This window comes from Lissotriton helveticus, chromosome 5_1, assembly GCF_964261635.1.
Source record: "Lissotriton helveticus chromosome 5_1, aLisHel1.1, whole genome shotgun sequence".
Lineage (NCBI taxonomy): Eukaryota > Metazoa > Chordata > Amphibia > Caudata > Salamandridae > Lissotriton > Lissotriton helveticus.
In genome coordinates, this window is record NC_136065.1 from 366,375,816 (window position 1) to 366,399,845 (window position 24,030).

General features: G+C 46.9%; 1 protein-coding gene across 1 annotated transcript in view; it reads left to right on the forward strand.

Annotated features, from left to right (window-relative positions):
• Window positions 1-24,030, forward strand: part of EMC1 (ER membrane protein complex subunit 1) — a 320,125-nt gene that overhangs the window by 204,952 nt on the left and 91,143 nt on the right. Inside the window, exon 19 of the mRNA XM_078642497.1 lies at window positions 17,721-17,894. Coding sequence (XP_078498623.1) covers window positions 17,721-17,894 — 174 coding nt within the window. The remainder of the gene's footprint in view (window positions 1-17,720; window positions 17,895-24,030) is intronic.

Below are 24,030 nucleotides of genomic sequence, written 5' to 3' on the forward strand. Positions count from 1 at the left end.
CCGGCGCGCCTTGAGGCCCGGCGAGCGGCTCCGGCACCAGTCGACATCTTCGACGACCCCGAGGCAGAAGGCCCAAGCCATCATCTGCAGATTTCACCACCATCGACGGAGGTCGAGGCCGAATCCGGAGAACCCGTCGAGGGCCAGGACCTAGAGGAAAACGTCGAGGAGGTAGGGGACGTCGAAGAAGTTTATGGGGCCGCGGAAGATAGCTCGGAGGAAGAGCTATGCCCCGAAAGTAACATGGCTCGGGTCACGGGATCGCCACTCGGCTGTACCCACGACCCTACACCGCAATCCACGGCCCCGCCTTCTGGCCCGGCTACGGACACACCAGCGGAGCCGCCATTGAGCATATCGAAACCGAAACCTTCGGAATCGACAACAACAAAGATGGCCGACGCACCATCGAAACTGAAGACGCCTGCTACGTCATCGACGCCGTCGACTTCAGTGGCTCCGAAGCCGAAGAAGGCTGTCCAGCCTGCTCCGCTACATACGGTGGCCAAGGAGCCAAGCTCGAAGAAGGTCGTCGAGCACGTGTCGAGCACGGTGGCTCAATCGAAGCCCAGAAAGACTGTCGACCCACCATCGGACACGACTACGGCGCCAACAGGCAAACGCCCGGTTGAAGCGCAGTCTACAAAGGGCCCCGAGCTCCGGAGGCCCTACGCAAAGACACAAAACTGCCGGTCCAAAGCCTAAGGCTGGGCTGGAGGCCCGGACCATTGGGGCCGAGGATGCGTCTGAGTCTCCGACACGCACGGACACCTCGTCGACGCTGGGATCCTCCCATGGTGACGGACAGAGGTCATCGGTCGGGCCGACTAAACCCTCCGCTTCGTTCACTAAACAAGTCTCCGACTCCCTCAAGAGAATTCGGGAGAAGAGTTTGCCATCGACGACTCACAAGCCGTCGGTTACAAAATTAGTGGAGGCACCGAGGAAGACTTCAACGCCGATCCTCTACACTCTGCCGCCGAAGGTGGCACCAAAGGCTTTTACACCCCGGTCGGTGCCAAAGGACACTGATGCTTCGGAACACTCGATACTAAGTGGACGTTTGGGTCGACAACAAGCGTCAGAAGAGCAGTCTGAGCAGTATATCGACGCAGACACGGTAAAATTGACGCTCTATAAGCGAAAAATTACTTCCCAGCCATTGGAATCGTATGTGATACCTTTGAAGAAGAAAAAGCCAGCACAGGACTTTCCTGCCCTTGTTGAACCTCTTCATCCACAACCAAGGAGGAACCCAACACCTTCACCCAATGCTTCAGGGGGAGATGAAGGTGACCAGGATGAACAGTACAACTTCCCAGATAACAATGACCCTGATGAGCAGCAGGTCTCATGGGTGGACACTGGTGACCAGGGGGACCAACAAGTGGTACAGGACCCACAGGTTTATGGTGTACGGACATCCCCAACTGAAGACTCAGTGGCATTTAATGCCTTAATTGAACGGGCGGCTGCTAATCATAAGGTGGAAATGCATGCCGACCCTGTGGAAGAAGACTTTCTGTTTGACACTTTCTCTGCCGCAGAAAAGACAGTAAAAACACTTCCAATGCTAAAAGGGGTCCTAAAGCATGCCACTGACATCTTCAAGGAACCCACAAGGGCAAGGGTGGTCAACCCACAAATAGAAAAAAAATACAGACCGGCACCTGGGGACCCAGCATATATACGGGGCCAGCTGCCTCTGGACTCTTTGGTGGTCGCCAATGCCCGCAAGAGGGCGAACTCGCAGACAACGGGTGAAGCTCCTCCCCCAGACAAAGAGTCGAAAGTGCTGGAGGCATCGGGGAAAAGGGTGGCTGCACAGGCAGCCAATATCTGGCGCATATCGAACACACAGGCCCTGTTGGCACGATATGATAGGGCGCATTACGACACCCTAGAGCAGCTCCTACAACACCTTCCAGATGAGTTTAAGGAGGCAGCTGAGATGCTAATACAGGAGGGCAAGCTTATTTCAAACGCTGCAATCAAGTGTGCGCTTGACGTTGCAGATACAGCGGCTAGAGCGATTAACACTAGCGTGATATTGAGGCGTCAAGCATGGCTTCGCATCTCAGGGTTCAAGCCTGACATACAAACAACTATACTCAACCAGCCCGTTAATCCCGACAGACTGTTTGGCCCAGACGTCGACACCACCCTCGAGAAGATCAAAAAAGACAATGAGACAGCTAAATCTATGGGGGCGCTTCAGTCTCAGCAATTCAGAGGGAGCACTTTTCGTCGCTCAGGTGCACGTGGTGTTAACAGAGGACACTTGCCACAGCAGACGCAATTCACTAGAGGTGGCGCACAATCCTCGTACCCCAAGCAGGGTAGAGGGGGTTACAGAGGAAACAGTGCCAAGGGCAGAGGCAACAACAGCTCCCGTTCCTCTGCTGCCAACAAACAGTGACTCTCTGTCACTGCCCCCCGACCATCCAACACCTGTCGGGGGGAGACTCCAGCAGTTCCTGCCAGTCTGGACGTCCATCACCACGGACAGGTGGGTGAGGCAACTTATCCAGTACGGTTATTGTTTGGAGTTGACGTCCACTCCACCCAACATACCCCCACGACAACGTCCTATGTCAGCAGAGCACTTGCACTTATTGCAGCAAGAGGTTCTTGTGATGCTGCAAAAAGGCGCAATAGAGCTCGTACCAGTGGAGGAGGAAGGAACAGGGGTTTATTCCCTATACTTCCTCATCCCAAAAAAGGACGGATCCCTCAGACCCATTCTGGATCTACGCCCCCTCAACCTGTATATCCTCTCAGAACATTTTCATATGCTAACACTGCAGCAAATTCTCCCACTGTTGAACCAAGGGGACTTCCTAGCAACCTTGGACCTCAAGGATGCTTATTTTCACATACCACTCCACCCCTCCCACAGAAAGTACCTCAGGTTCACCATACAAAATAGGCATTATCAGTTCAAAGTCCTACCCTTCGGAGTGACCACTGCCCCCAGAGTGTTCACCAAGTGTCTGGCGACAGTAGCGGCGCACCTCAGGAGACAGAACATACATGTCTACCCTTACCTAGACCACTGGCTCGTTCAAGCAAGGTCGGAACGGCAGTGCGCCGCAGACATGTCCCACACCATTCACCTCCTTCACAGTCTGGGGTTCTCGCTGAACTACCCCAAGTCGCACCTTCAGCCGGCCCATGTGCGGCAATATCTGGGCACGACGATCAATACCCTGACTGCTATGGCGCAGCCAAACTCGATGAGGATCGACCACATTCAGTCGCTCATCCAACGGTTCAGACCACAACACTCACTACCAGCGAGAGTGTTCATGCAGTTGATAGGCATGATGGCCTCCTGCATCTCCATAGTCCCGCACGCACGGTTGCATATGCGTCCGCTCCAAGAATGCTTGGCGAATCAGTGGAAACAGGCTCAAGGACAACTGACAGACCTAGTGTTGGTGACCGGTCGGGCATACAACTCTCTGCATTGGTGGACTCCACACAACCTTTGCAAGGGCCGACCGTTCCAAGAGCCTGTGCCGCAAGTCATCATGACGACGGACGCCTCTCTCCAGGGATGGGGAGCTCATGTGCTCCACTACACGGTGCAGGGACTGTGGTCGACGCAGCAACAGAGGATGCACATCAACTACCTAGAGTTGCTGGCGATCTTCATGGCGCTCAAATCCTTCAAAGTACATCTGTGCAACAAAGTCGTGTTGATCCGGACGGACAACATGACAGCCATGTACTACATCCAGAAACAGGGAGGTACGCACTCTCCACAGCTGTCTCATCTGGCTCAGAGCATGTGGAAGTGGGCCATTTAGAGGAACATCTTCCTCATGACGGAACACCTCCCGGGCAAAGACAACCAGATGGCGGATCTGCTCAGCAGGTACAGCCATCAAATGCACGAGTGGGAGATACATCCATCAGTACTCCGCCCGTACTTCCGGCAGTGGGGTCATCCAGAGATCGACCTGTTTGCCACAAGGGAAAACGCAAAATGCCAAAACTTTGCCGCCAGGTTCCCTCACCCACAGTCGCAGGGCAATGCGATATGGATGAATTGGTCAGGCAGATTTGCGTACGCTTTTCCCCCAGCACCTCTCATACCGCTGGTGGCAAGAAAGCTAAAGCAACACTCGATGACGCTCATCCTGGTTGCTCCAACGTGGGCACGCCAACCATGGTACACCACGTTTCTAGAACTTTCCGTGGTACCGCATCAAAGGCTGCATCTCACACCCAGGCTCTTGACGCAGAGCCATGGCGACATTCAGCATCCAGATCCGCAACAGCTCAATCTGGCGATCTGGCTCCTGAGGTCCTAGAGTTTGGCTACCTCAACCTGCCTCCTGAATGCATGGACATTATCAGGGAGGCCAGGAAGCCCACTACAAGAGCTTGCTATGCTGCAAAGTGGAAGCGGTTTGTCATCTACTGTACAGAACATCACATTAACCTGCTAGATGCATCCATTCCTAACATCATCTGCTATTTGTTACATCTTTACAAATGCAATCTAGCTTACGCTTCCATTCGGAAACATTTATCCGCCATAGCGGCTTATCTCCAGAACAGGCAGCATCTCTCTGTTTTCAGGGTGCCTGCCATTAAAGCCTTCCTGGAGGGACTGAAGCGAGTCATTCCTCCCAGAACACCACCAGCTCCTGTGTGGAACCTCAATGTGGTTCTCACTAGACTCCTGTGAGATTCAGTTCTTAACATGGAAAGTGGCTTTTCTCATTGCTATTACATCTCTCAGGCGTGTTAGTGAGCTGCAGGCGCTCACAATTCAAGAGCCATTTATACAAATTCATTCAAACAGGGTGTTGCTCCGCACTAACCCCAAGTTCCTTCCAAAGGTGGTGTCACAGTTTCATGTCAATTAAACTATTGAACTGCCCGTATTCTTTCAGAACCCACAGACTGTAGCAGAAAGAATGCTCCATACCTTGGACGTAAAAAGGGCATTGATGTACTACATTGACAGAACACAACAATTTAGAAAGACACAGCAACTTTTTGTTGCCTTCTCACCACAGCACAAAGGCAACCCTATTTCCAAAGCAGGAATAGCCAGGTGGATCGTTAAATGTATTCAGATCTGTTATCAAAAAGCTAAACGTACTTTAACGATCCCCCCAAGAGCACACTCCACACGCAAGTTGGGAGCCTCCATGGCTTTCCTAGGGAACATTCCTTTGGAAGACATTTGTAGAGCAGCCACATGGTCTACACCACACACGTTTACCAAGCATTACTGTGTAGATGTGCACTCCAAACAGCAGGCAGCTGTTGGACAGGCTGTTCTCAAAACTCTTTTTCAGACTTCTGCAGCTGGCACGGGCGGCCGCCGTTAATTGAGGGACTGCTATGTATTCTATGCAATAGATATGAATTTAGCAGCCCACATGCCTCGAACTGAATATGCTACTTACCAGTATGCATCTGTTCTTGGCATGTAGGGCTGCTAACATTCATATCGCCCGCCCTCCTCCCCGGTGCCCGTAGCAGCTGCAGATATTTTCTTGCATTCAATCATTAGCATGGACATCATTTACACTATTTCACTCCATCACTACCACAATGGCTAAAAACAATCTGGGGATGGAGTCGATGCCCATGCGCACTGTAGTCCAGGGGAGGAGCCACCTATCTCGTGATACTTCGAAGACTCTTCCAGGACAACAATGTGCAATCATCCGGACCCAACACTAGGCGGCGATCTATGCAATAGATATGAATGTTAGCAGCCCTACATGCCAAGAACAGATTCATACTGGTAAGTAGCATATTCAGTATCTGCCGACCGCGAGTGTGGGGGGCTGAAGGTGGTTGCTGCGAAATCCACGTATTGCACTTTGTTGTTTTAGAACTATTTTTAATACGTCTTTTGATACTGCATCATTTGAAAAGTATTGTTACATATCCTTAACAGTGCTCTTGACCCTGTGGTGTTTGCCTGTTAGATTGAGCCCGCTGTGTTTTGGGTCAGCGCTCTAGTCTTTTTTTCTATCCAGGGCATTAAAACACCCGCTGGCGCGACCGCACCAAAGGCGCACAAAAGGCGTGCCAAATACAAGCCCGTCTGTGCCCTGACCGCGCACAGCATCATCCATGCTGCCCATCTTGGCATTTTAAACGGAGGACAAAGGGGCTACCATTATACAAGTGGGGAGCTGCGAGATATTTGTGAGTCAGGAGTGGGGATGGATGGGGTTACTTCTCCCAGGTCACAAGTAACACTAGGGAAAGAGGATAAGCTCGCATGTGGCCTACTTAATGTTAGATCCCTACATAAACATTGCGTGGAGGTCCAACTATTATTAGATACCCATAATATGGATGTCCTTTTTATGACTGAGACATGGACACACCCTGGGTCAGCCCTGGAGCTGGGGTAAAGTTGCCCACCGGGCTACAAGGCACTACACAAACCCTGGCAGATTGGGTAAGGAGGGGTTGGAATTATTTTTAAAGAAAAATGGGATTTTATCTCAGTAGACATTGACGAGGAGAGCGGCTCTGAACTTCTGGGATTTGCATTACAAGACCCCAAAGTACATGTACTGACTGGCATTGTCTGTGATAGACCACCTGGAGTAGCCAGCTCTCAACAGGGTGCGCTGGCAGACGTCCTCAGCAATATGGCGTTAACTCATTCATGATTACTCATTCTAGGAGATTTTAATTTGTGGCCTAATGGGAGTTTAGACTCTAGATATAAAAGTCTTCTCCAGTCATGTGAAGACGTGAATCTGACACAGTGGGTTTTAGAGCCCACGCATAGGGGTGGGCACATATTGGACCTAATTATTGCAAATAAAGACCTGATCGAGATGGGGACAGTCTTTCCAACGGCTGGTCCGAACACTATTTAGTCCAATTCGGGATTGTTAGCCCGAGATTGAAAATAGTTGACCCTAAGGAAAAAAAGAATCTCAAAGGCAGGGATTGGAGAGGAATCATAGGAAAGGCAATGCCATCGCCAGAGCTTTTTGTGAACAGGGCCTTTGATGCAGGCAAACAAGTGGACGATAATTACATGAACTCTTGTAATCAAATAAGTACGAGGCTTGACCAGTTAGCACCCTTAAAAGACATTAAAAAAAGGGCAGACCTTCTGCTCCCTGGTATAATGATAATTTGAGACTTTTGGAAAAGAAATGTAAACAGGCGGAGCGGAAATGGAGTAGAGCCTACAGAGATGAGGATAAAAATGCTTAGAGAGAAACAATAACTAGTTACAAAAAAGAAATTACTATGGCAAAAGCGGAGTACTTCGCTGACTTCATTCTAAAATCTCCTAATAGTGCTAAGAGTATCTTTAAAATAGTGAATGATATCACTAACCCGGTCTGCACAAAAAGGAGATTCCCCCACACAATATCTGTGATGGTTTGGCCACCTTTTTGAGGATAAAATCAGCAAAATCATTAAGGTGCTACAAGTGGGAATTATGCCATCAAAATGGAATGTCCAGGGGTATCTATCCACCCATAAACAAGAGCAGGAAATGGGAGAGACATCTGGCAGCCTTAATCATTTTGACATACCATCAGAGGAAGACTTTACCAAAATAGCCCGTAGTGTCTCCTCAGGCTCCCCGTTGTATCCGCTATCACACAAAATATGGAAAGCCTTAGGAACAGAGCTCTTCCCGGTGCTCAGACTGATTTGTAAGCAATCTCTGGAGAGTGGAATAGTTCCAACATACTGGAAAAAAGTAATAATCACACCTTCTTCGAGATCTAAAGATTTGCCCTGTTCTCTGGGCTCCAAATAAACTGTGGAAAGTCTGATCTATTCCTGCGTAATACGGCTACAACTCCCACGTCGTGCAATACCCCCTTCGGTGGTGCGAGGACACATTCAATATCTTGGCATCCATGTACACTGCAGCAAGGAACAGGTCCTGTGTTTTAACTACGGTCTGGCAATTGAACGTCTAACAACGCAGATTGAGGGTTGGATTAGTCTGCCAGTGTCCATGGCGGGCCGCATCACCATTTTCAAAATGGTGGTCCTCTCTCGCTGTTTTAAACTTTTTTTAATATCCTTATCCCTCTTTCTAACGTGATTTTTTTGTAATACTGAAGAGCTTGTTGAGGTTGATCTGGGCTGGTCGTGAGTGGGGTCGGAAAAGCTAGTGCTTTCCTACGAGCGTAGTGGGTTCGAAGTTCCCCATTTTCAGCTCTACTACCTAGCGGCCCAGTGTCACTATCTGTACCACTCTTACCCCAGAGGTGCACAAATCCCCTACGACAGATAGGAGCGCAACAAGCCGGTAGAGATCCCGCTGCATGCTCTTCTCCTAACCTGGCTTCCTTTGGCCCCTGTGGACAACCAGACTCTCTCCACCACCTTCTGGACATGGAAAAAACCTCCTCCGACTCCTAGGGGAGAAACTCTTGTACTCTACCGCCCTGCCTCTTGCGTATAATCAATGACTGCCCCCTACATTGGAAGCCATTGTCAAAAGCACATGAACACGACATGCACTGTGCACACTTGGAGATTTGTTCCGGGACAAACATGTCCTCTTGCATGATGATAGCACACACTTTACTGAGGCTACCCCTATGGACCATTTTGTTTGGTGGCGCTTACATAGCATTCTGCGCACTCGGCTCTCCACTTATCCCAGGCCCCTGCTGAGTTCACTCCTCTCACCATTTTGATAACACAGGCAGATGATGGACACTTAGTTTCTGCACTCTATAGTGTCAGCTTGACCCTTCTCCCTGTTAGAGATGGCCATCTCCGAGACCTAAGGGAGCACAAGTTATACCAGCCTCTGCCAGATAAAATCTAGTATTTTTGCTGTCTACAAACCAAACGGATTTCTCTCAACCACAGACATAAATTGATTCACTTTAAATTCTTATGACGCAGATGCACCACACCTCTTTTTTTGGCTTAATTAGATCCCTCCAGGTCCTCACAGTCCTAGGTGCCGTGCTGTTGATGCTGCCTTTGCCCACCTGACCAGGACGTGTACTCGCATAGGTGAGTTATAGATTGCTGTCTTTGCCCAGCTCTCCCTAATGGTGGGGTTTATGGTGCAGCCCGACCCACTTCTTGCATTATTGGGCTATGTACATGATGTTCCACAATGGATCTTCTGCTGGCCAAACACGAGATAGGTCTACATTCGGGCAGTTGCCGCACCCGGACAGTGGATGGATGGCTTCTAAGGTTAACCTTTTGCAATATTATTAGTGCAGCATATGCTTCCTTGAAACCCCTATCCTCTTGCACACATGACATTTGGCAACCACTCCACAATTATTTACAGTGGTGCGAACACCAGGGAACTGACTAATACAAACACATAGCTGGCGCAGTGTGTCTCCCCCATAGCCCCCCCCCCCCTGCTCACTAAAGTGCACAGACCATTGTTGATGCTTGTGGGGAGCTCTTGTGCTGTGGGATGCTCAAATGTGCAGTATATGTTGTGTAATGATGATTATATTGGGCAGGTCTTTCTGCTATTCCATAGGTGTGCTGCTTACCTCTCCATTCTCTTCTACCAGGCTGCCCTCTGCTCTTATTTTCTTTTTTTCATTATTCTAGTGGATGCAGTTCTCCCATTTACTTGGGCAACTAGGAGTTTCCCTGCTTTGCTACCTGCTATGTAAAATTGTTTGATACAGTGCGTGGCATGTTCTGCTTTATCATAATCGAGGACTTGGATTTGTGAACCCCCGTGCCAGGACTTTTCAACATATTGTAATAAAAAACCTTTAAGTTGGGCCTCTAACTTGGTTCTACTGACCTTCTCAGCTTTGCCTTCTTAGCAGACACTGCTATTATACAGTATCCCCCCTTAACTGATTGCAGTGCCCCAAAGGTGTCGCCCCAGGCATTTCTAACATATAATTATTTTGCAAGTATTCCTTGATGTTTTCAGTCTTGTCTAATGATGGGGTCTTGTAATAGGAAATTGTAAACCTCCAGCTACCAGTTCTCCTGTGTGTTATTTAGTTGAGGTTGAATAATTAAAGGTGTATGATCAGAGTGAAATATATAGCACCTATATCTGCGTCAGAGAGTGGTGCTCAAAAGGGCGCCTGAGATCATGAAATTGTTGTCTCCGAAAGGTGTTAGCTGTGTTTTGGTTGAGGTGTTGCATTAGCATCGAATGGCAAACAGCTAACAGACATTGGGTGATGGCATACTAAGAATCTAAATCTGATAGCTTCGCAAGTTTCAGGAGTGTTAATAATTGCAGCAGTTGAGCTTTGAGGAGTAGATGATCTCCTGCAGATGGCCTTGGAAGAAGAGTGGGAGGTTGAGGGAAAGAAGCAGAGCAGAAAGGGCGCAGTGATATATGGGATCTTTTTTTGTTCTTAGAGTTTTATATAGCTCAAACTAGACCCAAGACATCGGGTATCCGAGCGCTTTACATGAACACCAATTTCGTTACAAAAGGACACTGGAAGATTAAGCGGTTTGCCCAGAATCACAGAATGTTGAGTGTCGTTGCAGAGACTCTAACCCGGTTCCCCAGCTTCGAGGTCGACCCCTCTAGCCGTAAGGCTACATCCTTTCCCCTTTTAGAGAGCAAGGAGGCAATCCACTGCAGTACAGTGCCTTCTCTTCCTGTAGAATCGGGTCTCCAAAGGTATGTAGGATGCTGGACAGTATGAAAGGCAGCAGAAAGGACGGAAGCCACTCCAGCAGCAACTCCACTTGAATTCACTGTGGTAATAATGTGGTCACATGTTGCTGTTGGTGCAGATTTTGTGTTCCAACCTAGACAAAATCTTATTTGCATATGAAGATTTTTTCCTTAAGCGAAGGCAGTAAATTGTCAGTAGGTAACAGTTTCTTTCTGATGGATACTTCAAACTGTAGATTCCTCACCATAGAACCCTCCCCAGGTGCCAGACTGGATCTAAAAACCTTTCTTCAGCATGCCGCTAGGTGGAACTGTGCGACTCAATGATGGTGCCGTACCTCCAGGAAGTGATGGATCAGAGCTGCGTAAAAGTGCCACTACCATATGCTGGCGTCAGTTCCTTTCTTTCTGTGCCTTTCGGTGTGGATCCAGCGCACCGTTCCAAATTTAATTGGCCTTCGTACAACTTGCATAACAATTCAGGAGTGTTAGGGAATGATGTCCCCTTTCAATCCATGCTTTGACTGTAGAAAAACAGATGTCAGTCAGGGAACCACGCAAGGTGTGTACAAGTTTGGGTTGCCACTCTTTAAGTAGTGTGTTAAATGCACCCTTATGCACTGGGATCCGGGAACCAGAATCTAAGCAGTACATTGCTCAAACTAAGACATTGAAGCCTTTGCGTAAGTAACACTTCTGCTCCAAGTCTTGATCCCGGACTCGATCCTGCTCTCAAAGCCATTCCCACACGTGGAAAGTGCTCGAGTAAGTCCAAATCGAAGTCAAAGCCCAAACGCAACAAAAAACGGAAGAGCCCTCAACCCCTATCCAGCCACTCTGTATAAAGAGTAGGTGCTACAGTGTCATAGTGAGTTAGTCTCCCTCTCCCTCTTCGTCTTTGGTCGCAGCAGTGAATCACTAACTGATCCTGATGTGCCCCGAGTTTTTTAGGTCCTCTGCAACACCAAGGAGGTCATGCTGCAGTTGTTGATGCTATTCCAGCTTCCTCTGGTATGCTTTCATGCACAAGGAACAGAAGGTCAAGTTGGGTTCCTGCCAATGGGATCCATTAGGATCCTCGCCAGTGAATCCTACCTTAGCTGTCTGATCCCCGGGCCTCTGTTTCAGGCCTGTATTGACTCGGGTATAGATTTACATTTCGGCTCCAAAACCTAAGCCGGGTCCTTCAATGTCCACTCCGGTAGCAATGATGCCGGAAGTACACCAAATAAACTTTGGCTCCATCTCCACAGTTGTCAAGTTACAAAATTACGAAACCGCAACTGGTCGTTATTCATTCTCATTGTGACCCCTGCCTCTACCAGAAAATACATGCCAGCAGGGACTTCATTATAATTATTCCACTGATTAGAACAAGCGACACCTCCGGATGGGAATGATGATGATGAGGATAGGGATGGTTATCTCTCCCTCACAACTTAGATGGTAAGGTTTACATGGGTTTAGAAGAGGCCAATGGGCTTAATACCTCCCAAGAGGCATTGTTTGACTCCCCCACATGGGCCATCAATGAAAGAATGTTCCTCCTGTGTAGTGGCAGGCAGGCAGCTGAAGTCCTATATTAACAGCTGCCTTCACTTGAAACTGAAAAATTCCTTATGGATATTCTGCAGCCTGATCCATCTGCTTCTGAGTTATTTCTCCTCTTTAACAAGGCCTGCACTGATAACATGATGGGCACTTAGCTGAGGCCCTGTTCTGCCCACCGGTGAATTGGCAGATAGCCAAGCATCACAAACCAACATCAGTCAACTCTGATTTTCTACTCAATTGGAAGCCCTTACTGCTATCCACCAAAGGGAGGCTGATGCAAGTTCTAATGGATACCTCGACCGCCATGCGTTATTGCAACAAGCTGCATGCAGCTGGTCTTTGCTCCCGCACCAGGTTGCTCTGCTCCTCTGGAATTGGTTTGAGCGTAGGGGCATTTCACGATTGTGAACCACCTGGCAGCATCCCTAATGTCAGCGAGGGTAATTGAAGCAGGCAGTGTCTGGTGGATCACTTATGGGTCAGGGCATCTTCCAACAGTGTGGAATACCCTAGCTAGATCTTTTTGCCACCATGGAACTCGCAATGTGGGAAGTTTTGCATGTTGGAGTTTCTACTAGAGCACTTGTTAGGAGGTGCATCCCAGCTGGAAAGGAGCACAGGAATCCATTACGCCTTCCAACCCCTGCAGCCCAACCCCTGCCCCACCTGCCCTGAGATCTGAAGAGGATTAAGAATGATCGGGCCCAAGTCCTCCTAGTTTCTCAAGATTAGGTTATGAATGTGGTACCCAGAACTTCTGAGCATGAGCATCTGTCCTCCGTTCAGACTATCACTTTCGGAGGATCTTCGCTCACAGTAACAAGGCTGAGTCCTAAAACTGAATCTGTGCAATCTACACCTACATGTATGTAGATTTAGCAGCAGCAATTGACTGCCTTTAAACTGTCGCATAAGGTAGTGGATGTCATCCTTGCCACCAGGCATGCTTACTCAAAATCCATTTATGCCAAGTACTGGGACAAATCTGTGTTCTGGCGTGGGATTTGTAAGTCCGCAAATGTTCTTTTGTTTGTTTGATATATAGCCCAGCCAGGTCTTTCAGTGGCCACTATTAAATGTTATGTTATGTTTTGGCATTTCTATGCTTATTGAACCAACTATCCTTGTTTAAATCACTTGTGATGAGATTTAGTAAAGTTTTGACACAAATGTTTCCTCCCAAATCATACAATTGGCCCTTAACTTGGTCTTGCCATTTCTAATGTGTACTACCTTGAAGCTGATGAATAGTTGCCTGTTGCTTCTCCTGTCTTTGTCTATCTTTCTAGCGATTTTCCCCTCATTGCGTGAGGGAGCACCGAGTACTTTGAATGCAACTAACATATACCACCTTTTTCCCCAGCCACGTTTGGTGTAGAGAATATGGGCGGCATTCTCATTAAAAGTTGTGACTCTAGTCTATGTTGGGCTATCCATCAATCTGCCAGCGTTCTTTGTTCCCCCTCACTCACTGAAAGAGGAGGAGAGGCTCCATTGGCTGATCCCCCATAAAGGGATTTAAGTTTTCACATTGGTTGTACCAAAGAACACGATAATGAGCTTTTTGTGGGCAGTTATCCTGAACGAAGAAAGGAAAGACTGCAGAAGAGGACTCTGTAGAGATGGATAGTCCTCGGCATCAAGATCCAATGTGCACAGGCCAAAAAGCATCCGCAGGAAGGTCTGAGAGCCCATTCTACCAAGGCTGCCACTGCTTCGGCTGCTGGAGTGCCTATCCTTCACATCCACAGGCCGTGATATGGGTTCCATTGTATATGTTCACAAAGCACTACTGGCTTGACAGCCAGGTCCAGCAGAAGGGCATTTTTATACACAGGACTTTTTCAATTCTACAGACCTTTGACTTCGGGGGGTACTGCATTTGTATCCAGTCTAAGAGGAGGACTCTGCAGTTAGAAGTACCCATCAGAAAATAAGTTACTTCCCTTATGTAAGGCTCTTTTTGGTGAATACTCTATCCAAACCGCAGATTCCTCACTGCGCTCACTCCACCCTGTTATGTATTGTGTCTCTTTTTAACATCTAAAAAAAAGTCTGAAGTAGTGTTCTTCTGCATTCGTTAGCACCCTTTTTTTGAGGCCACAAAAAGGGGATAATTTAGAAAACTAATCCTGCATGCAGGGGGGTCTCCTACATGCATCTCCACTCCATCACTTCTGGGATGCTACAAAGCTGCACCGCACAACTGCGCGGCACGCAGGATCATTGCTGGAGACTTGTTTCCAGAACCAATCTGGTGCGTGGGGAGGAATCTGCAGTTTGATAGGGTAGCCACTAGAAAGAGTTTCACTGGAGGTAAGTAACTTGTTCTTAGTTTCTTTCTATGAAGGCTGTAAGCTTTAGGTAGCTTATTCTCAGTTTGCTTTGGGGGGGGGGGGGGGTGTAATATTGGAGAGTGGGAAATAGAATCCATATGGTGTAGGCAGTTTTGAAATCAGTAGTTGTTCAGACTGACGCCACTTTATAGTAGGTAGTCAATAGTTTCACAGAAAGGGATAAGGTCCTGAAAGCCAGTGGACTCTGAAGTAGGTGTTTTTTTTCTCCAGGCTGAAACTTGTCCACCTCCTAGCATTGTCAAATTAGCCCCCTGCAGTCTTTTTTTAACCATAGCATCCACTAACCTGAATAAAAAACTTGTCAGTTAGTTCGTTTTTCACCTTTTTGTTTCCTTACTCGATTAACAGACAAATTGGCAAAGATAAGTTGAGTCCACATAAGTTGGAAGATGTCATGAATTTGTGTGGAGGTCCTATAATCAAGTGTAACCGGATGGTGTGGGCTCTCCATCCTTTTAGATTAAAGTTATCTATCTGCAGGGTGGCCTTATATTCTTTTCACATTAGGTACAGACTTGAGGTCATACTCTGTACAGACTGGCACTATTTTATTACCCAGAACACCTTGTGTTAGTTAGGAGGGGATATTCCTGCGTTTTTTCCCCTCCCCTTTAGTGATATTCATTATGCATCTGACAATAGACATATGTGGAACTCTTTCTTTCTGAGTTTACTAATCATTTGCTATTTGGTATTTCAGCCAGATAGACAATTGAGCTGCCTTCGGATTGTAAATCCTTTGTTGGCTTCAAACTATAAGTGGAGCTTTTAGTTAAAACTTAACAATTCTGTGTGTGGTTCAACTACTTTGACAATGCCAGAATAAAAATCTTCCTTCTAAGGCTACGTGTTGCTCTGTTAGTCACCTTGGAGCGTTCATCTCCAGTGCTTACTCAAGTACTGTTTTTAATAGAGATGGGCACACCTCATGAGTAATGGATCCTGAAGTTAACAAACAATGGTCTTTCCCTCAGCCACACTCCAATTTCAAAGACTTGTGCCTGCACTTACATAAGAGGTTCAAAAGCGTATTATTTTAGGGGCGATATAATGGAGTCTAAAAAATGAAAGTTCTGCAATCTTTTTCCAAATAGTTTGTTCCAAAAAAAACTGGGAGCTGACACTGGTTCTAGATCTTTGTATTCTGAACTAATATCTTCCTGTGAAATCCTTTCCTGTGATTACTCTGACGCTGGTTTTGGAAATTGTTTAAACTCCAGGATGGTAATTTTCGTATTAATATAGGACTGTCTGTGAACCTGTGGTTTGACATTGAGAGTCAGAACTACAAATAAGAAAGGTTTTAATTTTTGTCTGAGCCTGAACTCCAAGAGGGTGTTTTAAGTTGTTGTGTTATGGCTACCAAACACTTGTTACCCAGAGTTCACCCATCACACTAAGGTGATCAGCTAGTTCACCATGTTCTAGAGAGCTTGTGTCTTCGTGCAAACTCTGCACAGCAATTAGTGTATCTACCTTTAAGAAGAAATGCTATCTCATTCCTCGCAAAATCTGAATTTTAAAGTGTCAGTTGTCAATTCAAACTTAGACCTTGCGTGTGTTCTGAGTCGCTCAAACTGTGTATTATTTCACCACATCTTAAGGAACATACAAATAGTGGCTCCTGGCTTCTAGGCCTCATAGCTACTTTCATCCATATGATTTCGTTGTACTTTTAAATACTCAACATTTATAGGTCTGCATCAAAATGAAGCATGGGGCGTCTGTCGAAATAAATCGGAATAGGCCTTCTGCTTGAGTCTTTCCAGTAATGTTTTCTATAGACTAATCTATTGAGAGGCTCTTCATTTCCAAATTCAACAGACTTCTCAATAATGCAAGAGCATGCATTGCTTGAAGCATCATACACGACCCTTGGCACTCCCAGCAGAAGCCTTTTGCCAAATCTGTATGGTGTGCTGTAGATGTTAAGTCCAACTGTTGTACTCTATTTACTTGGCAAATGGTTTCTTCTAACGTGAGTGAAAGTTTCATTGGTTATGTCATGTAGACATGATCTTATTTACACTGTTTGGATATCAAATCGAACACCATCTGCCTTCAACAAAGTGTATGTACCAGCTTGTCACGTGGAGAAGTGTGGCTCAATGGTTAGAGCGGCAGACCCTGATGCAGAGGTCTAGCCCGGGACCAGGGTTCAATTCCCTGCCTTGGCGGGTCTTGAGCTCAAAAAATTCCACGGACCTGATAATTCTCGCCTCGGTGCCTATTCCAATCATGGAGTCCCACTCTGCAACTCTGGGCAATAGCTTGCTTAATCTCCACAACGGCCCCCACAACGCTAAGGATGCCTGGCCTCCACCTTGGGGGTGCCCAGGAGTGGACACCTCACAGGGAAAGCCAGGATGGGTTCCACAGCGGTATTCGTACAAGCGCCTTGAGACCCTTGCGGGTGAGTAGTGCGCTATACAAGTATCAATTTATCAATTTACAATTTTACGTGCTTCCATCGAGGACTGTCTGTTGGATGCACGTCTTGTGTTTGCACTTTAACCTCACCTGCATCTATCAAACTGAGCAAAGTATGAATCCGTGGCTTGAGACGTAGGATGTAATCTTAGAAAGAATCTTAGCAATGGTGTTTGGTGTACATTAACAGAGGGGAGGGAGGGTTACATTCCACCAGCACTGGTGAAAGGTGTCCAAAATATGCATTGTTTACTTTGATCTCATAGGTATAATTAATTTATTGAACTTCAAACTTATTCCAGGGAAGTAAAAAGCAATAAAACAGACATTTCCTGGTCTTGAGTGGTGTCCGCTATAGAACAGATCAATCTTGAATAACATGCTTGTCTCATGTTGGGAAGACTGATGCATTTGAGGTCTCACCTTCAGGGGAAAGCAAATGTCTCCTGCAGTGACTGCAAATTGGTGAAACATTGTTCTCTATTTGAACTAATATTAAGATGATAAGTCCACTTCTACCAAATGTAGTTTAGTAGATTGCAAATAGCTAATCTTAATCTTGTTTCAGATGGGGACTCATTTGAACCAGTAAAGTCAAATTGTCAACAGATAAAGTAGTGTTGGGTTATTGAAATTGGTGTATCTTTACAAAAAAAACCTCTTGTGTAGTTGTATGGATGTGTTTTAGTTTCCATTTATCCTAGATGAACATATTGAACACCTCTATCAATCCATTGTTTTCATTGCTTCATCTCTCCTCTCAGTACCTGAACCCCAACCTACTGGCAGTGGTGACTGAAAGCACAGACCTACACCATGAACGCGCTTTCATTGGGATATATCTTATTGACAGTGTTACTGGGCACATTATTCACTCCTCTGTTCAGCGGAAGGCCAAGGGTCCAGTGCACATCATACACGCTGAGAACTGGGTGCTGGTAAGTGAGCATGACAGTAGACCTTACCTGGTATCGCTTTTCTTTGAGTGTGCTCTAAGATGTTCTCTGCATGCTGTGTGCCACCTGTTTTCCCCATGTCCCTCACTGATTCAGTCTAGTATCTACCATGTGAGTCATGACTGTGTCAAACAAGCTTCTCCTCCTGGTCTATCAAACTTCCACCTTCCCACCTAAAATAAACATACCCATTTTCTTACTTTCGTGTCTTGTATGTATATCTTTGTAATTATTGGCTTACTGGGTCTGTCTGCCATCTGTCGTCACTTGATACGTCTAGTATGTGACTCTCCTTGACCCAAACAATGAAATTGCTTAACATGCTTGGTCCAGCTGAAGACATCTGTATCTTTTCACTAGGAATGTCTGTATTTTTCCTTGCCCTAAGTTTGCTTTCACTTGCTGTGGCTTGTATTTCATCATAGATATTCCTTCAATTGAATTTTCTTTAGTCTTAAAATGATGGCATTTGCAGTGACGAGCATCTGCACATAGTAGTCCTTGTCTTCCACTTTCTTAAAACCTATCTTTCTGTCAAATATTTTCTTACAGTGTGGAAAACAAATGCAGCATACGATTTCTAACAGATACCCCTTCATACAACCTAGAGTAAATATCCAAAGGCTTCATAGTGGATCCAGAAAACTTTTCAACAGTCCCCCTACCCAGCACAAGGTCAAGCGCTGGTGGCTTGAAACACGATGTAGTAGTTTCACTGCTGAAAGCCAGATAGCAATTATATAAATGATCCACTGCCTTTGGTTCCATTTTCTGCTTGGCAAACATGCTGGGATTCGGAATTTCCTTAGCCTTTTTCTCACAGGTTTAATTTTTGTTAAAAGCACTGAATTTAGTGAGAAACCATGTTGGTCAGCAAACCTTGGGGTTTAAGCCCTTTGGGGCCCTTGAGAAACCTTTCTGGGACAGATCCTAATGTCTGACCTCTACCCAATGGGCTGTTTTATAACCATACAGAACGCCTCGGAGTTGTTTGGACTTGGAGAAGGGCTATTTTTACAGTGTGCCAAAATAAGTTACTGCTAGGCAGCTGTGGCCATCATTTCCTGAGGCCCCAGAGCCCACACAAACGTGGCATACTCTACCAAGCCGGAGGCCATCAACGTATAGCGTAAATATATCGAGCACTACTGGTGGCTCGACAAGTAGTGCCACTCCGATTGAGGTTATGTTCGTAACTTTATTTTGGCATGTGTAGCTGTAGATTCACATGCTGTGCATACTCCTGCCATCCAATGTGGGGCTTGGACATGTTCAACTTAATTTTGTTCAGTCATGAGGTACTTCTACAGAAGCCGGGCCTGGTCTATACATCTATCAGAGTGCAGTTAGCTGCGGTGGATGCTTACCTACAAAATAGGCAACACACCTCACTTTTCAGAATCCCAGTCATTAAGGCTTTCATGGAAGACCTCAAATGGGTCATTCCACAATGGACGCCTCCCACTGCTGTGTAGAACTTTATCATCGTACTCACTAGACTAATGGGCCCCTTTTGAGCCCCTTCAGTCTTGCCCATTTTCGTTCCTTTCCTGGAAAGTGGCTTTCCTTATAGCATCCCTCAGGCATGTCAGTGAAATGCACACTCTTACTTTGGAAGAAAACTTATTCCAGGTGCATCACGATAGTGTAATCCTAAGAACCAATCTCTAAATTCCTGCCTAAGGTAGTCTCTAGCTTTCATTTTAACCAATGAATAGAACTCCCAGTGTTCTTTCCATATCCAGAAACTGTACCAGAACGTGCTTTGCATTCTTTGGATACTTGGATGTAGTACATTGACAGAACAAAACCCTTCCATTAGACACAACAGATCTTTGTGTCTTTCTCTAAACAACACAAGGGGCAGGCTCTTTGTTAAGCAGGTGTTACACGATGGCTCGTTAAATACAGACCTGTTATGCCAGAGCCAAAAGACCCCTGCCTGTCCCTCCCCAGACTCCACTCAATTTGTAAGAGAGATGCCTCAGTGGCTTTTTGGGTAACATTCCTTAAGCTGACATCTGCAATGCAGCTATGGCCTACCCCTGACAGATTTTCCAAACAAAGCTATCTAGATGTCTTGGCACTACAGCAAGCAAATATTGACCAAGCTGACCTGTGTACAGTTTTTCAATCTTCTACAACATCCTCAGGCTAAGCCACTGCATTTGGGTGATTGCATTGCAGTCTATGTACAGCATGTGTATCTACAGCTACACATGGTAGGAACTGAAAATGTTACCCTGAAAGCAACTGTTTGTGGCATGTAGTGCTGTAGATTCACATGTGCACAAGATCATCCCTGGTCGCCTGGAGTTGCTGCAGATGGTGTTATCTGTTCGAGGCATGTGGGCTGCTGAATTCATTTCTGTGCATAGATCGCCGCCTAGTGTTGGGTCCGGATGATTGCACCTTGTTGTCCTATAAGAGTCTTCGAAGTATCACGAGATAGGTGACTCCTCCCCTGGACTAGAGTGCGCATGGGCATCTTCTCCATCTTCAGTTTTTTTTTTCCGCCATTGGGTTCGGATGTTATTCCTATACTCCAACTTCGGAATCGAAACTAAACTTTTCTAGAGGCCTAAAGGCTTTCGACTTCGACGGTATTGTTCTCGCTCGGTACTTCTTGACTTGATCAAGCTTTCCATCTCGACTCTGTCGTCGACGCGGCCCGTTGGGCCTTTTCGATGCCACGTGGGCCTGCTGTCGATGGAAAGGAGCCCGTTCAAAAGGTGCCCACAATGCCACTCCAAGTTCCCGCATACTGACAGACACACAGTATGCAACAAGTGCCTATCACCAGACCACAAGGAAGAAACCTGCCCAGCCTGTGCCCAATTCCGTTCGAAGAAAACCATCCGGATTCGACGGGCCGCTAGGCAAGATATGCAGCGACAGGCACCGGAACCAGACAACATCTTGGAGGATGAACAGGAACTTCCAGAAGGGGAAGATTCGGATCTAGAGATCGTCACCGTCGAGGACCACTCGGACTCAGATGACGAAATCCCATCGGGGCAAACCGCGAGTACATTGCCCCCGACACCAATTACCCCGTTACAGAAGGCTCCGATCGAGGCATCGCCTAAAGGCCTTAGCCAAGATCCAAAACATCATTCAGCAGCCCCGCCGTCCGGCTCTGCTCCGAAAACAAAGATTAAGCCTTCAGACCCCACAAGTCCAAGTAACGTTATCCCAAAGAAGGTTCTGGAACCCAAAAAGGTCGTCGACCCGAAGGGCGTCGAACCGAAGAAGGCCGTACAGCCTAAGGGCGTTGAACCGAAGAAGGCCGTCGAGCCAAAAAGAGCAGAACCAATGAAGGCCGTCGAGCCAAAGAAGGCCGCCGAACCGAAGGGCGCCGACCCAAAGAAGGCAGTCGACCCAAAGAAGGCCGCTGCGCCAAAAGTCGTCGAACTGAAGAAGGTCGCCGACACAGAGGGCGTCGTACCGAAGCCTGTGGCCCAGCCGAAGAAGGTTATCGAGCCAAACAAAGGCACCGACCCAAAGACAAGTGCTCCTAAAAACCCGGTCGATCCTAGAAAAATCGCTGACTCGACAAAGACAGTCAACCTAAAACACCTGTCGAGCACAGAAAGCGCATCCAACCTAAAGATCCGGTCGATCCGCAATCAGTCGTCGACCCGGACAAACAAACCGGGCCGAGGAAGAGCAACAAGGCACCGAAAGTCATCGAACCAAAAATGGCTGTTGACCCAAAGGCAACGTTCGAGCCAAAAAAGACTGAGCTAAAAAAGTCAAAGACACAGCCACGGACAGTGGAAGAAGAACTCTTCCATCCAGAGCCATCAGAGGAGCAAAAATATATATCAATCCTGAGACTGGTAAAGTCACAATCCTACACAGGAAAAAGAGGCCATTGGACACGGACTCTCATTTACCCATTCCTCTAAATAAAAAGGACTTTGGGACTTCTACCTCTAGACCCTTCATTCCTTTCTATCCCACTATGCCTACTACGCCTTTTGCTCCTTACTCTCCTACGCAATCTGGGGACAATGAGGGCGACACAGGGGAAGATCCTCAATATGATTTTAACTATCCAGAGGATCCTAACCCTCAAAATGAACCATGGGTAGAGCTGACTGATCCATGTGACACGCATCCCATCCCTGACACCTCTTCATACCCAACAAAGCCGTCACCTACTGACGACACCATTATCTTCAACCAGCTAATAGATAAGGCAGCGCAGTACCACAACGTAGACATGCACAATGAACCTATACAAGAAGACTTTTTATTTAACACATTCCCTACTTCCGAGAAAAATGTCAGAACACTTCTATGTTGAAAGGGGTGCTAAAACAGGCGCCAGATATATTTAAAGATACAACCAGGGCACGTGTAATCAATCCCAGGATTGAAAAGAAATATAGAGCGGCCCCTACAGACCCTACTTATATCAGGGATCAGTTGCGATTAGATTCACTAGTGGTGGCTAATGCACGCAAACGGGCCAACTCACAGACAACAGGAGAAGCTTCACCTCCTGATAAGGAGTCCAAAATACTAGAGGCCTCGGGTAAAAGAGTAGCATCACAGGCCTCCAATTCATGGAGAATTGCAAATACACAAGCTCTACTAGCTCGTTACGACAGAGCACACTATGACCAGCTTGAAAGTTTGATGCAACACCTGTCTGAGCCTTTCAAAGCACAAGCTAACGACCTCATACAGGAGGGGAAATTTATTACAAACGCCTCCATTAAATGTGCGCTTGACGCAGCTGACACTGCAGCCAAGTCCATTAACACTAGCGTCTTATTACGAAGACACGCATGGCTACGCATTTCTGGCTTTAAGAATGAGGTGCAATCCACCATTCTTAACCAACCAGTCAATCAAGACTTCCTTTTCGGCCCTGCAGTCGACACCATTTTAGACAAAATGAAAAAGGATACAGAAACCGCAAAATCAATGGGTGCATTGCAGTTTCAACAACACAGAGGTTTCTTTCGACGCTCCTCATACAGAGCAGCTACACGAGGCAATACTTCACAAACCTCTACATACAAAAGCAACACCCAAGGTACCTTTAACAAGAACTCCAACAGAGGAGGTTTTAGGGGCAACAATAATAAGGGAAGAGGACGTGGAGGCAATAACACCAGAGCCTCCACTGCCACAAAACAGTGACTTCATCACACTACCTCCAGACCATCTAACACCGGTCGGAGGCAGGATTCAACAAATCCTACCTGTATGGAACTCAATTACCACAGACAGGTGGGTGAGACAAATTATCCAGTATGGTTATTGTCTAGAACTCACTTCTACTCCACCAAACATACCACCCAGATACCGCCCTATGTCCAAAGAACACATCACCCTGCTACAACAAGAGGTGAAATGCATGCTGGAAAAGGGGGCCATAGAGCCAGTCCCTTTCCAACACCAAGGGACGGGAGTATACTCACTATACTTCCTTATTCCCAAGAAGGACGGTTCACTCAGACCAATATTGGACCTCAGACCCCTAAATCAATACATACTGTTGGAGCACTTCCATATGATCACACTACAGCAAGAGCTCCCGCTGCTCCAGCAAGGAGACTTCCTAGCAACATTGGACCTCAAGGATGCGTAGTTTCACATACCCATCCATCCAGCTCACAGAAAATATCTCGGGTTCACAATAGAAGGCCACCCTACCAATTCAAGGTTCTCCCCTTCGGGGTAACCACGGCTCCAAGAGTGTTTACAAAATGCTTAGCGACAGTAGTTGCACATCTCAGGAGGCAACACATCCACGTGTTCCCATACCTAGACAATTGGCTAATACAAGCAAAATCGTACGCATAGTGTGCAAGAGACACGTCTCAAACACTTCAGCTGCTACACAGCCTAGGTTTTTCGATAAACTACCCAAAATCGCATCTACAACCATCCCACACACAACAATATCTGGGAGCTACTATAGATACCTCAGTGGCAAAGGCATATCCAAACTCAGCGAGGATAGCCAGCATGCAGATGCTCATTCGCAAATTTCTGCCACAACACTCTTTGCCAGCTCGAGTCTTCATGCAGCTCATAGGCATGATGGCGTCCTGCATATTCATTGTCCCCCATGCCCGACTTCAAATGCGTCCATTGC